This window comes from Lynx canadensis, chromosome B2 (assembly GCF_007474595.2).
Source record: "Lynx canadensis isolate LIC74 chromosome B2, mLynCan4.pri.v2, whole genome shotgun sequence".
In the NCBI taxonomy this organism is placed as follows: Eukaryota; Metazoa; Chordata; class Mammalia; order Carnivora; family Felidae; genus Lynx; species Lynx canadensis.
This window is the reverse complement of record NC_044307.1, coordinates 5,026,701-5,044,189: the sequence shown is the minus strand read 5'-3', so window position 1 is coordinate 5,044,189 and position 17,489 is coordinate 5,026,701. Positions and strand designations below refer to the sequence as shown.

At 43.7% G+C, this 17,489-nt stretch overlaps 1 protein-coding gene across 1 annotated transcript; it reads left to right on the top strand.

Annotated features, from left to right (window-relative positions):
* Positions 1-100: 100 nt before the first annotated feature.
* ACOT13 (acyl-CoA thioesterase 13) lies at positions 101-15,809 on the top strand. Its single transcript, XM_030314726.1, has 3 exons — positions 101-356; positions 12,847-13,031; positions 15,511-15,809. Exons 1-3 carry the CDS (start codon positions 276-278, stop codon positions 15,671-15,673), a joined length of 429 nt encoding a protein of 142 aa, XP_030170586.1. The 5' UTR covers positions 101-275; the 3' UTR covers positions 15,674-15,809.
* The last annotated feature ends 1,680 nt before the right edge of the window (positions 15,810-17,489 follow it).

The window sequence follows — 17,489 nt, the reverse complement described above, 5'->3', positions numbered from 1 at the left end:
TCTGTCCTCCGAGGGCGACGGGCGTGGCCACGCGGGGGGAGGGCGGGCGGTGGCAGGGGCGGGAGCGGATATAACGGCGCTTGCGCGCGCGGTCACAAGCGGGGGTCGGAACCTCAGAGCGCGAGCCCCTGACGCCGGGCCCGGAGCGCACAGTGGGCGGGGAAGACGGAGATTTCTTCGCCCTGCTCGCCCTTGGTGTTTTGCGAACACATCGGGGCTCCCGGCTCTTGCAGGGTTCATTCTTGTGCGGTGCCCAGAAGCAGGAACGGTCCACGATGAACCGCTTGACACAGCACCTGCTGGAGCTGTTGAAGACGATGGGCAGTGGTCGCGATTTTGATAGAGTTTTGGAAAAGGTATTGGAGTCAAAGCCTTGGCTTCTAACGGAAGTACGATGCTTGGGGCGGGTTGCGCCGAAAATTAGTAGCTCTCGCTAGATTCTGTTGGACGCCCCGGTTAATTCAGCAATGATGATTACTACTGTTATGGAGAGCCATTATGTGCTAGGTCAAGTGCATAGTTTATTTCATCTAAATGTACATAAATACAGGTCTTCATTGATTTCCGATTGGGCTACGTCCAGATAAATCCATTGTAAATTGAAAATATGGCACGTCCAAAGTGCATTCAGTATACCTAGCCTACATGGCTTACTTAGCCTAGCCTATTTTAAATTTGCTCAGATCACTTCTTAGCCTGCAGTTGGGCAAAACCGTCTAACACACAGCCTGTTTTGTGAGAAGTGTTGAATATCTTATGTAGTTTATTGAGCGCTGTACTGAAAGTGAAAAACGGAATGGTTGTATAGGTACAGAGTAATTTTAAGTATAGTTGCTTACCGTCCTGATGGAGGGCCTGACTGGGAGCTTCCTGCCACTGCCTAGCGTCAGGAGAGCATGGTCCTGCATGCATGTAGCTAGCCTGGGAAAAGATCGAAACTCGAAATTCGAAGTCGTCTCTATTGAGTGTGTATCGCTTTCACGCCATCGTAAAATTGAAAAATCCTAAGTCAAACCATCGTAAGTCGGGGACTGTTTGAAGGATTATCACTTGTTCTGGAGACACAGTTGCTCGGTTTCAGAGCTAGAAAGGACTTTAAAGTTCAACCCTTGAACAAACAAATGCCTGTAGTGCTCTGGGGGGGAAAGTAATCTATATTTACCATGCACTTGCAGCCTAGAGCGTTTGAAAGTAAAAACTTGCAGTCAGGGAGGAAGGACAAGTTCTGGTGGAGTGGCCCTACAGAGTTAGGCTAGCCCCTGTCCCCTTTGCCACATGAACAGACTAGCCCAGATTCCTAGTTCTCGAGGTCTGTGTAGAAATCCTGTTCCACAGGAGTCATTTATAAATAAGCATGAATAACAGAAGCCCTTGGTTATGTCAGATTTGCAAGACATTTAACAACCTAAGAACTTTTAGGTTTTTTTCTGAATATTTTAAAGCACGCATGCCTGTTTTCCTTCTGATTAGCAAAGAGTTTGGGGACATTTGGAAATAGGTCACTTAAAAGTGGAGTTTAAACACAGACCAACTGCATTCATTGGAAGAATGTGGTGCATTAGACCAAGGTCTTCCTCCTGGAAACAACACCTGGGCTGTATGTTCAACATGTAAATAACTTTCCCTAATTATCTGTAAGGGCTTTTGTGAAAAACATAGGAAATAATACTTAGGCAAATGTATTTAATGTTTTCAAATAGCAAACACGATAAAATAACAAACACAATACACGACTTTACAATTAACCCTTTGAGAGATCTCTTATGCAAAGAAAAAAGTATTGGACTCGGGGGGAAGTTTGAATTCCTTAAAAATTCTGGAGCCATTTTCATTGTTAACCTTTTGGATGTGTGTCCTCTCATGATAATCTTGTCATGGGTTGGATTTGCCTTTGAGTGTCTGGTTAAAATTCTCTTAAACTTCGTGTGTGCCTGCCTGAGTCGGCACTGGTGGTAACTTGCCTTCCAAGAAGATATGCCTGTTCAACCAGATGTATAGAGTTTCTCAGATGTTGCAGTTTAAAGTTGGGTAGTGATACCAATTATTCTAGACCCAGCACTGTCCAACAGAGATACAGTGCAAGATACAAGTGCAAGCCACATGCATAATTTTATATGTATAAAATTATAAAACAAAAAGAAATAAGTAACATTAATTTTAGTAATATATTTTAAGCAACTCATTATATCCAAGATAGTGTTTTAGTATGTTATCAATACAAAAGAGTATTGTTTTGGGGGGACTTCATCTTTGAAGTCCGGTGTGAATTTTACACTCAGAGCACATCTCAATTCATACTGATGATGTCTCAAGTGCTCAATATGGAGTTGTGGATAGTGACTGTGATACTAACTGCACAGGTCAATACCATTGTAGGTGCTCTGTATTAATTTGATCTAAAATAGGATTTGTGGTTGTTTGTTTTGTGTGGGCAGAGTTGCTAGGGCTAAAATATATATTTATGCAGGGGGCGCCTGGGTGGCTCAGTAGGTTAAGCGTCAGGCTTCTCACGGTTTGTGAGTTGGAGCCCCGTGTTGGGCTCTGTGCTGACAGCTCAGAGCCTGGAGCCTGTTTTGGATTCTGGGTCTCCCTCTCTCTCTGCCCTTCCCCTGCTCATGCTCCGTCTCTCTCTCTCTCTCTCTCTCTCTCTCCCCCTCAAATAATTAACATTAAAAAAAAAATCCCCCAGTCCAAATGTCAATAGTGCTGATGTCGAAAAACCTTTTTAATCACTCACTTTGTGCTGGGTTAAAACTAGATAAATTGCTACTCTCTCGTTCCAAGTTTGCACTGAACTTTGAACCAGTTGTTCAGATCAGACTTCCACATGTCTTGGTATGAGACAGAATGTGGTCTGTCTCTAAGTCTCTACTAACAATTATTTATATTCTCTTTGTTAAAATAACCAGTGTGTTTTCTGTTGCGTCCCTGGACCTTGGCTGACAAAAGTATTTTATGTCAAATAGTTGTCCCTTTGGTTAAATATGACACCAGAGATTTTTCAAGGCAAGGATGCTCATTCTAAGCATTTAATGCAAACGCCTTGTTAAAACTAAATTGGAGTAAGGATGCATATGATCTTTCAGACACACCTGTGTGCTTACTTCACTGCTTTTGCAAAGATGAAGAGGGATGATGTTTCTTAATATTAACAAGCGTGAGAAGCAGTGGTGCAGTATCAGTGCTCTCCGTCTGCCCCTTGCCCCGTTCCCACAGTGGCCCCACAGGTGTTCCATAGGAATCATTTATAAATAAGCATGAAAAACAGAAGCCCTGGGTTCTACCAGATTAGCTAACCACCCCAAGAAAGAGAAACACCTCATCCAAAGAGAGTTGCGTTTTTTTTTTTCTTGATTATATGGTAAGAAAATTCTGTCCTAACCTTTGATTCTTTTAATGATTTTTTAAAAAGCCAATGAATTAAATAGAAGAACACTTGAAAATTTGGCTGATAATATGCCAAGGGGAGTTTTGGTTTTTGGACAGATATTGTACCCCAGCATATAGAATCTGCTAAAGGATGGTGACTTTCTGTTCTTCCCAAAATGACCTATTGAAGAAGGCACCTTCCTATCAGTCCTGGTACAGATGTCAACCTTGTGCACGAGATCTTACATTGGAGCTTCTTTATTTTAGCCTGTTCTAAAAACAAAAAAACCCACCTCTGGTTTATTGATGTTTATAGATACCCACAAAACCTATCTTTTGTAAAATACTGATAGAGAAGAACCAACACTGAAAGTCCTGCTCTTGCTATAAGATCACTTTAAAATCAGTCGACAAACCGAGTACTGTGAGATGATGAAGAAATACCAACCACAGTTCCTTGCCTTCTAGGAGTTTATCATCCAGGAGAGGAGAAAAGTGGGATCTAGGGAAGTACCAGTCCCATCAACCGTTCCCTGAGAAAAAAGAGTCCCGTGAATAAAAAAGTTCAGGAAACATTGATGGTGGATCCCCCCACTTTTTTCATTGTATTTATTTTAATGTTTATTTTTGACAAGAGAGCACAAGCAGGGGAGGGGCAGAGAGTGAGGAGGACCAAGGATCTGAAGTGGGCTCTATGCTTGACAGGGATGAGCCTGGTCGGGGCTTGAACTCACCAACCACGAGATCATGACCCCAGCTGAAGTCGATGCTCAACCGACTGAGCCACCCAGGTGCCCCATATCCTCCCCTTTTTAAAAAAAAATTGCAGCAAAATATACATGATGTAAAATTTGTCATCTTAGCCACTTTAAAGTGTACAATTCAGTATTGCATTCATATTGTTGTGCAACCATTAACCATCATCGACCTAAATGTCTAACCATAGGGGAACTGGTGAAAGAAATCCCTTATAGCTCTATGTAAAAAAGGCACATTTTAAAAAATGACTTCTTATCATAGGAGCATGTCATTAAATGATGCGTATGACTTTATAAAATTAGAAATTGTTATATTTATTTACAATAATAGCATTTACTATGTGTCTGGCACTGTGCATTTCACTAATTTAAACTCTTTATGGCAAGAGATACAATAAATGTCGAAATCCAGGGCACCTGAGTGGCTAGCTCAGTTGGTTAAGCATCTGACTCTTGATCTCGGTGTCATGGGTTCAAACCTGATGTTGGGTTCCTGGCTGGGTGTAGAACCTCCTTTAAAAAAAAAAGAGCATTAAGGAATCTACTCCTGAAGTCATTGTTGCACTATATGGTAACTCACTTGGATGTAAATTTAAAAAAAGAATAAATAAATAAGTCAAAATACAACTATCTGGAAAAGAATTAAGAAAAGTAGTCAGCGAGTAAGCATGAAGGATTGTTCAGCAGCACCCATAACCTAGCTAATGGCAAACTTAAACCATGAGACACTGTGTTATTTTGCCCATCATATTGTAAAAAGAGCAATTACGAGGAATAATATGCATTCCTGAGGATGAATTCGGGAATGAGGCACTCTTACTCAGTGGTTTTGAAAAGTGATCTGGCAGATTGGTTAAAAATTTACATAACCTTTTTACCCAGCTACCTAATTCTGGTAATCTATCTTCCGCAAATAAAAGCATCTTTGTTTGTAATGGTAAAAAATATTCAAAGAACATATATCAAGCAATACTTTAATAAATCTAATATAGTCAAATACTAGGGAATCCCACAAAGCAATTAAAGAAGATTTCTGTGATATGAGCTACAAGCATGACTATCCTACCAGGAAGAGAAAAATGAAAGTTGCAAAGTAATGCGTATCATGTGATCCCGCCTTTGTAATTTTATATAAAGAAAGGAAAAAAGCCTTCTATGTGCATATATGTTTGAAAAAGTCTAGAGAATGATATTGCAGGATACATGGCACTGAAGGGGTGGGAGGTAGGAAAATGCATCTCTACACTGTTTATTCGTATGAAATGATCGTTGCAGTTAAAAATCTAATAAAGAGGAGGAACGTGGCAATTTAGATGGCTCAGAGATAGAATTTAAGGAGTCAAGATACAATTAGTGAAATCATGGGCTCAAGTCAAGAGTTACTGATACCATAGGGAAAAGGGATTTGGCATCAGTTCAGAGCAACTCTACATATTTTGTGAAATTAAGAACTGTAGCAGTGGTGGGTGAATGGAGGACCAATTCAAGGGAAATGATTATACACGTCTGTGCGTGGAAGACAGTCAAGGTTTAGTGGCTCCACATACACCTGGAAATGAGATGCTGCTGAAATGTTCTACCACTTGTCCAAGTAGTCCTTTTATTCAAGTCCTCCAGTTCCTGAAGACCTCAGAAAGGTATCTGAGAGCTTTGATAAAAACTAAATATATGCATTTTTGAAATGCAGCACAGAACACTTAAAAAAAAAAAAGTAGCCTAATTTTTATTCAACCACCCTGAGAATTGCAGGAATTTCTGGAATACAGAATACAGAGGGAACAGAGATGACTTAAACTTCTTTATTGCTGTTTGATTTGTGGTGCTGTCCTAGGACAAGTCCACTGTTGGCTGGGCCTGGCTCACCATATTTCCATTCCTGCAGGGCTTCCTACCTGTCCTCAGGTACTAGATTCTAAAGTAGATCACCTGCAAAAATTCTACACAAGTCTGTGTTTTTCCCCTTGAGAGGAGATCTGAAGACATGTATAGACCCTGCCGCAGTCCTCAATGTGTCGAGGTCCTTCTCTATTACCCCCTCTTTTCCAGATTCAAGGCAGCAGAGAACCTGTATATGAGAGAAATCTTACCAATGTGATTAATATACCATAGAGGCTTCACAGAATCCACCTTTATAGGTATTCTAGAAGAATTCAATAAAGCCTGCCATTTACCAGCCATTGAGAAACAATAGTGATGGTTTATGTTTCTTCACAAGCATGTCTGTCACCATTGTCACCACTCCAATGAACAAGAGTAGAATGTCACTTCATCTGGTCAACTCTTACGCGAATATTTTGTTAAATTCCTCTTAGCTGTTCCCTTGGGCTTTGTTTGCCTCCCATGGCACTCACTTGCTAACTTTTGTATTTTTGGCCCTCTCTTACATCCTCTACTAGTTATCTCTCCAAGGACTAGGACAACATCTTATTTTTGGATCCTCTGCCCTTGAGCCAGTCGGCCCCCCATTTCTACTCTTCAAAGTCTTTTTCAAGTGGCAACCACCTCTGTCCTTGAAAAGCTTTCCTTGGCATCCCCAACTGTCTTTGTCTGACCCTGCTGAATACCTTGGCTAACTGTTATTATCAGACTTACTGTATATTAGTGAAAATACCTATTTTTCTGTCTTGCCTCCCCACGTCAAGAGCACTCTTTGGGAGCAAACCCCTAGTAGATGCTTAATAAGCATTTGTCAGTGCCTAGTGGAAGGTGACCGCCTGGCACACGGAAGATATTCCCGATAGTCTGTTCAGTCGGTTGCTGTGCCAGTAAATGTTGGGCATACTGTTAGAGAATGCTCCTGTAGTTGGCCTTCAGATTCTAATGTATTCACTCACTCAACAAACACTTGCATGCCTACTACGTGCCAGGCACCATTCAAGTCACCAGGAATATAGAGATGAAGAAAACTGATGAAAATATCCTCCCACGTATGGAACATACATTTTAGTGTGGTCAATTCAACACTAAACAGAATAAGTCAGTCAAATATATAGTATGTTAGATGGTGGTAAGTGCTATAAAAAAATATAAAGCAGGGACCAATGATAAAGAGTATTGGGACAGGAAGGCTTAAATATTTTTTCCCTACAACGTGTATTCCTGTGGGGTTCTGTTATGGAGAGTTCAGTTTTAACTCCTCTCATCTGGGAAGATGTCGCCGAAATAGCGGCACTTTAGTAAAGACCTGAGCAGGTTATGGACACTCAAAGGGGAAGAGTGTTCCCGGCAGAAAAGCAAACGTAAAAGCTCAGAGACTTAAAACACTGTGTTTGCGGTATTTCGGGAGGAATCCCAAGCGGACAAGGTGGAGAGGAGATATCGGATGGCTTAGTAGGTGGCTGTCACCTTGAAGGGCTTGAACGAAAGAGGGACAGAATTTTGAAAAGAGCGTTCTTGTTGGTAGTGAGAGAGCAGACATAAGGCAGGCAAGGGCAGAGGCAGGAAGGTGAGCCTGGGGACAGCTGTAAGAACTGGGCAGAGGTGGTGGCTTGGACCAGAGCAGAGGGTGAGGAGTGGTGAATTCTGGCCCCTCTGAAGGTCGAGCAGACAGGACTTGTGGGCTCAAGTCAAGAGTTACTGATACGGTAGGGGAAAAGGATTTGGCATCAATGGGTAGTTTGGATTTTGCTGATGGATAGTGAGACAGGAGAGAGAGAGGAGAGAGGACTCTGGGGCTGGGGGCAGCTGCACACAGTAGGCTGTTTGCCCTGCAAAGACTTTATCCAGCTGAGATTGCCCATGGCGGAGGGCGGGTACTTCTACAGATACGTACACAGGATCTGCTCAGGAAGGAGCCCAACTGCAGCATATAAGACACGGGATCTCACGGGATCATATTCACCTTCAGAAAGGCACCTGGTATTCAGTTTGTTCAAGCCCCTGAAATGAAGCAGAGTTTAAGTCCTAACTGCAGGAAGAAAAGCAGCAGGCCGGAGTCCTCTTCAGTAATATAACAGGCGTTTTGAGTACTCTGAGCCTGACTGGTTTACCTACAAATTTTATTTGATCCTCCTGGCAATGCTGTGACTGTCATCCCCATTTTATACATGAGAAAGTCGAAGCTTACCTTTTCTAAGCCCTTACGGCTAGTAATTGGGATCTTAACCCACGTATCTGCCCCAAAGCCCATGCCATTAACTCTATTAGTGCCTAACTTTAGAGAACCTGTCCTCTAACCTTCTGAGGGAACCTGAAAGCCAGTGTGGCCTTTGGTGGTCTCATGAGGCCGGATGATAAGATGACCCTAAGACTCGGGTGGGCGGTGCAGAGTAAGAGCCAGCAAAGGGACTGTGGCACTCCACAGAGGAGGAGGAGGAAACCCAGGAGAAGGTGGATGTGGGAGTTCAGGAAAGGCCAGGAAAAGGTTTGGATGTCTCGACATGCTGAGTGGTCAGGTAAACAAAGGCCTGAAAAATATCCACTGAATTTAGTCATGAGGTCATTCAGTGAATGAGTTTAGTAATTGGAAAATTCTAAGTTCCAATCGGGCGATTTTAAGAAAAATCCATGTGAAACTATACAAACCAACTTGGGGTTTCACAATTGTGTTCGGGTCCCAACTTTACCAAGGATGAGAACTGAAATGTCTCGATCCCCCATGACATGCAGGGCCGTGTTCCAATTGCTTAATTTGAATGTTACCCTGCTCTTGACCACAGTTAAGGATCTTGCCTCAGCCTGGCTCCAGAGCTGATGCTCTTGCCTATTGATCTAAAGCCACCCGTGCGATTAAACCGCTAAGACACACATTATAAAACCCAAGTGCTGGGCGGCTACAGCACGTGGTTGAGCCACAGTACTTCTGTAGCATATGCCCTCTTAGGGGCCCTTACCGGAACTGGCCTGTTTGCCGCTGTGCCTCCCGCCTTCTTGCTCTTCCCTCCTTTCCTGCTTTTATGAAGGTCCATTTATACGTTGTCCTCAGACACTTCCTTCTGGTATCTGCACTGCGTCACATACGAAATCAGCAATGTCTGTCATCAGGACAACTTGCTTGAAGACAACCTCTTTCACAAATACATAAACTTCTCATTCACTGACCTCCTCGGTTCTCGGTGCTTTTGTGTGTTAAGCGCGGTCTTTCGTATTCGGCGTCCTTCCGTGGCTGACTCGCGTGGTTACATACACGGCTTTTCTCAGGCCACGTGCCACGCTCCTTTAGGCCCGTGGCAGACACCCTCACTGAGCCAGAGAACACACACGTCTTCATTCATTAGCAGAGGCAGGGTGGTGAGCGGCACAGCGATCACCAGCAGTCACAGTGATGACTGTGGACCGGGACCAGGACCAGGATGACCGGAAACGTCAAGGCCTAAGGAGAACTCTGGGGTCCGCACGGAGCTTCCTGTTGGGGGCCATCTCCTTCGTGCTGATTATCAGGCATTCCTTCTCACTGTCTTTCCTGGAAAGGTAAGGGAGGAACGGGGAGACGGTTATCGGCGATGGACTCGGAGCCTGGGTGTGCGGGGTGAGGAAGGAGGGTGCCGTGGCGGCAGGAGCCATGGGAACTCGTGTGAACACGTGAGGAACCAAGGAGAGGCAGTCCGCTGCAGGCCGTGCAGAAAAGGGACAGGTGATCGTATGTGTGCACACATACGTAATTTTTCCTATAAACCGAGGAGCCCACGTGTTGGACTGGGCTGAGCCATAAAGGTTCTTGCCATCGTACCGCGGTGGCCCAGAGAATGGAATGTATCTGGGTGCTTCTCAGCATTGTTGGTTTCGGCCCCGCTGCATCGTAACAGGCGTGGCAGCTATCCTTCCGCGTGACACCCGACGCATCAGGACCCGGTTGCCCGCAGCAGTCCAGGTGAGCCGTGAAGGGAGGTGATTCTGCAGAGGAGTTAAACCTGAGATGTGGGAGGCCGATGAAAACAACAGGACCCACTTCAGAGATCTGGGTGCGGGTGGAAACAATGCGTGCAGCGTCGCGGAGTGTGGTCTCGAACCCAAAGTTAGCCGTAGTTAATAACCAAACAAACAAGCGTGTCCCCTATAGCCCGTATCTTGACTGAGACCAAGATCATTTATGCTCTCTTTTTTTAACAGGATTCTCCTCATACCCCCCTTCCTCATCAGAGAGAGGTTAGCTCTCCGTGGGCCTCGTCCCCAACAAGACTATTGATTAGCTTTGGGGGCTGGCTCCGACACCACATCGATGCCTTTGTTAGCTTCCAGTGGCTTAATTCCTTTATTTTACCCAGGGAGACGACAGAGGGCGACACATAAAAGCATTTCTTTTGCAGGATCAGGCTGACGGGAACAAAATTCTCTCTACTCCAATGTGTATTTTAAACCACTCGTGTGTACCACTGTGTCCTTTGGCCTTTCAAGTTGGGGGAAAGAAAAACAGTCAAAAACTGTATTCTGCAGTAGAAAGTCAAGCTGACATTTGCATGGCCTCCTGTCACCCCCGCCGAAGTCAGATAATCTCTAACTGATTTCTACTCAACACGGCACCCAACTGCCTTCAGTTCTCTTCCCTGAACTGTCTGGCTTGTTCCCCATCTTCACTTGGCTCACTCCTCCCTGTCCCTCAGGAGGCCTTTCCTAATGTCTGTTCTCTAAAAACATACTCCATTAAAGTTAGGTGCCCTTCAAGCAACCAGTACTCTCTTCTCCAGGAACCCTCCCACTGCAGTGGTCTGCGTACGGGTCTCTTCCTTTAGGTTGCGAACCCCTTACGAGGAGGGATTTGATTTCATTTGTCTTTACGTTGTCAGTGCTGAACATACTCGTGTAAATGCCCGAATGAGGGCAGTTTACACGTTGGTCCTGTTCCATGTGTAGTTTACGAGGACATCTTGTGGCTACATCATTTATCGTGTGGATAGACTTGATCCTGTCTAACATTATTTGCCATTGACTTACCTGTTATGCAAAACATGACATGATATTGTTTAGGATGGTTTATATTGTGTGGCTGTGTTTGTTTTACCTCAGGGCCTAGTTCTCCAGGGGAAAAACAACAGCAAAATCACTAAAGTTGTGGTTTGTGAAACTCCAAAGCGTCTTCCTGGCGGGAGCTGTTAAAGGCCACTGCAAATCCAGAGACATTATAGTGTCTAGGGAGACTTGAAGATAGACAGACCTAGATCTAAATTTCAGGTCTGTCCCATCACGGGTGACCCCAACAACAAACCACCATGAACTTCAGTTACCTACTTAAAGGAGCAGTGGAAACTACCCCTTCCTTATTACATAGTATTTAAGTGTTTGCCACAGAGCCTAGCATAGGAAAATGCTCAGTTAAGATAGCGGTTATCTAGAACCTAATCGTTTAATGCTCGAGACACCCCACACCCCCAAATACAACAGATACACCAAATACTCATCTGTATTCTGCCTGAACACCTCTAGCAACAGCAAAAATGACCATTGCTAAATGTAGCACATCCCATTCACAGCTCAGTTCCAATTTCTCAATCTTACGCTATGACGTTTTTCCTAGTAATTTAAGTAGGATATAAAAAACATATTTCTATTATTTTTCCGAAAGCCTTTTTTTTTTTTTTAATTTTTTGAGAGCATGCACGTGAGTGTGGGGGGGGAGCAGTGGGCAGAGAGTGGGCAGTGGGCAGAGTGGGAGGGGAGGGCAGGGGACAGAGGATCCAAAGCAGGCTCTGTGCTGACAGTAGAGAGCCCCATATGGGGCTTAACTCACAAACCATGAGATCATGACCTGGGCTGAAGCCAGATGCTCAACCAACTGAGCCACCCCAGGGTCCCCAAAACTTTCCTTTTTAAAGATTTTGATATAAAAATTGTAATTTATTATTTCCCTTTTTATCTTTTATGTACTTATTTTTCTTTATAATACCATAAATGGGGCAGGATCTTAAAAGCAGTTTAACTTCTGGATTCTGTGAAACTTTGTATATTAAAATGGGTTTATGGTATAAGTTTGTGAATTCTAGACACTCACTGAATTACTAAATTTCTTCCAGTCTATTCAAATTATTTTAAACTATTCATTACAAAGTCATTATAAAAATTACTCTCTGCAAAAACTAGGGAACGTCCAAATGAAACCTATCATGGGTTAACAGATCACAGGGACCAGCTAGCTTTCTTGGTCTAAAATTCTATGGAGACATTGAGATGTCAGGTTGTAATACATAAGGCTGGAAAGCTTAGAATATTTGATTTCTGCAGTGAAGATTAACAAAAACTGTCTTTTCCCTAAATATTCCTTTTTCTTTAAAAATAATTTATATATGACGGGCACCTGGGTGGCCCAGTCAGTTAAGCGTCTCTGATTTCAGCTCAGGTCATCTTATGTTTTGTGGATTCGAGCCCCACGTCGGGCTTTGTGCTGACAGCTCAGAGCCTGGAGCCTGCTTCAGGTTCTGTCTGTGTCTCCCTCTCTTTCTCTGCCTCTCCCCTGCTCATGCTCTGCCTCTCTCTCTCTCTCTCTCAAAAATAAGCAAACGTTAAAATTTATATTTGGGGTAATTTCTATCAGAGAGAGATTGGCAACTTATTTGAATTTCTGCCCAACTGTTTTGGGGTGACTTAGTTTAAGATTTTAAGTAATCTCTACACCCAGTGTGGGGCTCAAACTTACAACCCCGAGATCAAGAGTCGCACGTTCCACCGACTGAGCCAGTCACGAGGCCCTGGGGTGACTCAGTTTAATCGGACGATAATTCTTGATGGGCTGTTTGGGCTTTCCTAATACCAAAGCATGTTCAAACTTCTTTTTTTCTTTTACACTTAGATGACTCTGGTCTCTGCTACCCCTGGGAAACTGATTTGTGAAATGAGAGTAGAAGACGACCATACCAATAAGTACGGCACTCTGCATGGTGGCATGATAGCCACCTTAGTGGATAACGTATCAACATTGGCTCTGGTAGCCACAGAAAGGGGAGCACCAGGAGTCAGTGTCGATATGAACATAACGTATGTATCCAAACTGTACTACAAATACCTTTTTATAATGTGAAAACTCATTTCAAACAATGAGACTACGTACAATTGTAACATGAATAAAACTAGAGGTGCCCCGAGCTGATCATGCTTAAGGGCAAGTATAGATGTGCCCAGAATATCCCAGAGCCTTAGAATCTAGAATTGGAGCAACTGATTTCCAAATGCAGTATGTATGTATCCGGAGGAAAGGGGTAATGACCTAAACATTCAAAGAAGCAAACATTTGGCTTCTGTTATGTATACTGGTTGGGAAAAAAACTCCCGGCTTGTAACCATTGCACAAAGTCCTGAAAAGTGCCACCTGTACAAAGGTCTTAGGAGGGTTGTATTGAGTGCATATAGAGAAAAGCCTGAATAAAAGTCAGAGTTGGATAAACCTTCATAAAGCATCCATCGCCATTGCCTTATAACAGAGTGAACACAAAATGGCCAGTTTTGCAATCCTGTATCTCTCCCTGCAGCTGCCACCAGGCTCCATGGGTATAAACTCTGTGGTCAGGAAGCAGCACCCCAGATGTCAGGCTGTCACTCACTCTGGTGAAAATGCCTGCAGGGGTCAGATGTTTCCAAATGTAAAAGATCTAGTTCCAGTTTTAACCAGTACTGGTGCCAGTCCGGTCACTAGAATGCAGGGCGTGGTGGGGTTTGTTTCAGTATGACTGCTTTTTCCACCTACACAACGGAAGAATGATTTTTACTGGGGGCACCCGAAAGCCAATGTTATGCAACATGAGGGCAGTGGAAATAACGTTATCAGATTTGTAGACAATCTAAATCTTTTAATAGGCTCACTTCAGAAAATTCAGCCCGCATCTACTGTGGAAATAAATGGAGGGTGCCATTCACAGGTCACAGGACAAGGGCAAACGATCTTGAAATTAAGATCCACGGAAAGAACAGTTTCCGTTCATTGTACTGCCGAGCAGACTGGGCGGTCCTTACCTTACTCTGTGAGTGGGGGTGGGACCCGCTGATGATGCTACTTGGCCTTGGGTGCCTCTGCCCAGAGCACGGATGCCCAAACCTGGCACCTCGGGATCTTGTGAGATCCTACTGCTGCTATCGTCAGCCTAAAGAGTCTTTAGTAAGTCAGACAGCTTCCATCAAGAACTGCCGGAGCTTCAAAAACTGACCCACCTGAGCAGAAAGAGTCTCGAAGGTTTACTGTCGATTTTTCATAAACAACAACTTATGAATGTATACGGCTCATCACCAGCATTCTAAGGAGCTCGCATTAATTAATTCCTTATAGTTCTCACCTTAGATCGTTTCAAGTGCCGTAAAGTGCAGAATTTACTCAAGTGCAGTTGAGTGAATTCTGAATATTGATAGAAGATAGAGTAGACCCCTCTTACCCATGGGGATATGTTCCAAGACCCCCAGTGGGTGCCTGAATCCACAGGTGGTACCGAACCCTATACATACATACGTGTGATAAAATTTACTTATAAACTACGCACAGTAAGATTAACAAGGATAACAATAATATAGAACAAGCGTGATATATTATGTGAACGTGGTCTCTCAAACTACCTTCTTGTACTGTACTCACCATTCTAGTGAGGATGGGAGAGGATGAGACACCCAGAGCAGCAGACGCAGTGAGGGAAAGACGTAGGCAGGGACGCAGCGTTAGGCCACTGTTGACCTTCTGACAGATCAGGAGGATCATCGAATGCTTTATGGACCACAGGTCACCCAAGCTATGGAAAGTCAAACTGCAGGTAAGGGGGAACCTACTGTGTAGACAGACACCAGGAACACTTCACCCAGGATGTTCCCAAATAAAGATGAAAGAGGAAACTTGAAGAAAGGGGGGGGGGGCGCTTCTCATATTTATGGGAAAAGAAACTTGTGGGGATATGAAATGGGGAAGATGAACTTGGTCAAGACCAACCATTCAAATCTGATAGGACAGAAAGCTTACGGATACCATTCTTAAACTCTTGTAGAAAGAAAATAAGCAACATCTAAGGGACGCACACAACTTCCCGTTTTAAAAAATGTTCAGGTGCGCCTGAGTGGCTCAGTTGGTTGAGCTTCCAGCTTCAGCTCAGGTCACGATCTCAGTCTGTGAGTTCTGCTGTCAGAGCAGAGCCCACCTCGGATCCTCCGCGCCCCTCTCTGCCCCTCCCCTGCTCATGTGCCTGCGTTTGCTCTTTCAAAAATACAGAATTTTTTATTAAAAAAAATTTTGTTTTAACATTTATTTTTGAGACAGAGCATGAACAGGGGAGGGTCAGAGAAAGAGGGAGACACAGAATCTGAAACAGGCTCCAGGCTCAGCTGTCAGCACAGAGCCTGACGCGGGGCTCGAACCCACGGACCGCAAGATCACTACCTGAGCCGAAGTCAGATGCTTAACCCACTGAGCCACCCAGGCGCCCCAATAAATACAGAATTTTAATAAAAAATTATTTGCTGTTAACTATATTTGTTTCCCTTCAAGGTACATGGCACCGGCTAAAATAGGAGAAGATATAGTGATAACAGCCCATGTTCTGAAGGAAGGAAAAACACTTGCATTTACCTCCGTGGATGTGACGAAGAAGGCCACGGGAAAATTAATAGCACAAGGCAGACACACAAAACACCTGGGAAACCAGAACTAAAGAAATCCAACAGCGAACACCAAGTGTAAATTTGACTTGAACAGATGTAATTTTCAAAATAAATTAGCACAACCAGAAGTGGTGAAGAAATCTTTTCTTTGGAGAAAATGACACTGAGTGAGATGCTTTTTATCTTTTTTTAAATTTTTTTTTTTTTCAACGTTTTATTTTTATTTTTGGGACAGAGAGAGACAGAGCATGAACGGGGGAGGGGCAGAGAGAGAGGGAGACACAGAATCGGAAACAGGCTCCAGGCTCTGAGCCATCAGCCCAGAGCCTGACGCGGGGCTCGAACTCACGGACCGCGAGATCGTGACCTGGCTGAAGTCGGACGCTTAACCGACTGCGCCACCCAGGCGCCCCAAGATGCTTTTCATCTTAAACCTCTTCAGTCTGTAATCTATGTATGATAATTGGGTGAAAACATTCTTAGCTGAAAGGGTCTCTGAAAACTTAGGTAAAGCAAAGAAGCTAGCAAGGACATTTTGAAATGAGATTACTTTTTTTTTTTAATGTTTATTCATTTTTGAGAGAGACAGAGCATGAGTGGGGGAGGGGCAGAGAGAGAGGGAGACACAGAATCCAAAGCAGGCTCCAGGCTCTGAGCTGTTAGCACAAAGCCTGGCACGGGGCTTGAACTCACAGACTGCGACATCGTGACCTGAGCTGAAGTTGGACACTCAACTGACTGAGCCACCCAGGCATCCCGAAATGAGATTACTTTTAAACTAAAGTCCAATACTAAGCTATTTTAAGCACTTAGGGAAATATAAATGCTTAATCTGTGAATTTATGTCCTTCTCAGCTCTTAAAACAACTGCTACATTTTTTTAAAACCCAATTTCAAGATTATGGAACTTCAAAATTAATGAAACATAGCTCATATTGGAAAATAAAATAGATTGAGCCGTATAGCCTAAAATAGTCCTCAATGAAGTCTGAGGCAAAGCACATTAGTGACATAGGAAATAGTCCGATGGATGTGCTATTTTTCTCTGATGGAGAATTTATTGAGGTGCCTGGGTGACTCAGTCGAGCGTCCAACTCTTGATTTCGGCTCAGGTCAGGATCTCGTGGTTCTTGAGTTTGAGCCCTGCTTTGGGCTTTAAACTGATGGTGCAGAGCCTGCTTGGGATTCTCTGCCCCTGTCTCCCCCCACTCCCCCCCACCTCTACCCTTCCCCCGACTCTCTCAAAATAAACTTTAAAAAAAAAGGAAAAGGGGGGCGCCTGGGTGGCGCAGTCGGTTAAGCGTCCGACTTCAGCCAGGTCACGATCTCGCCGTCGGTGAGTTCGAGCCCCGCGTCGGGCTCTGGGCTGACGGCTCAGAGCCTGGAGCCTGTTTCCGATTCTGTGTCTCCCTCTCTCTCTGCCCCTCCCCTGTTCATGCTCTGTCTCTCTCTGTCCCAAAAATAAATAAAAAACGTTGAAAAAAAATTAAAAAAAAAAAAAAAAAGCTTCTCAACTTTAAAAAATAAAAAAATAAAAAAAAAGGAAAAGAATTTATCATAGGACTGGCATATTTTGTACTAAGGGCGGGGAGAAAAACATACTATTACCCCTTTTCTAGCACCTAGAATAAAACCATGCAGATCACAAAACGGGATCAGAAAGATTAAATCACAAATCACTTAGTCCATTTCTCAAGTTCTGTTGAACGTGGCATTCTTAGTATTTCATTTTTGCATCATGGGGTCTTCTGAACATTTCATTAACTAAACATCAAAAAGAAAGGAAGCAACTTTAAATAAATTTGGAAACACTATCAGCAGTTAAAGGCTGAGTATTCTTTGCTTGTTTAGGAATACGTGCTTGAT

Bases quoted from the DNA above. Each gene is read 5' to 3' on its own strand.
- ACOT13 (XM_030314726.1), top strand. From the start codon at position 276: ATGAACCGCTTGACACAGCACCTGCTGGAGCTGTTGAAGACGATGGGC. The intron at 357-12,846 runs GTATTGGAGTCA...TTTTACACTTAG, and splicing joins TTGATAGAGTTTTGGAAAAG to ATGACTCTGGTCTCTGCTAC. The intron at 13,032-15,510 runs GTATGTATCCAA...TTTCCCTTCAAG, and splicing joins AGTGTCGATATGAACATAAC to GTACATGGCACCGGCTAAAA.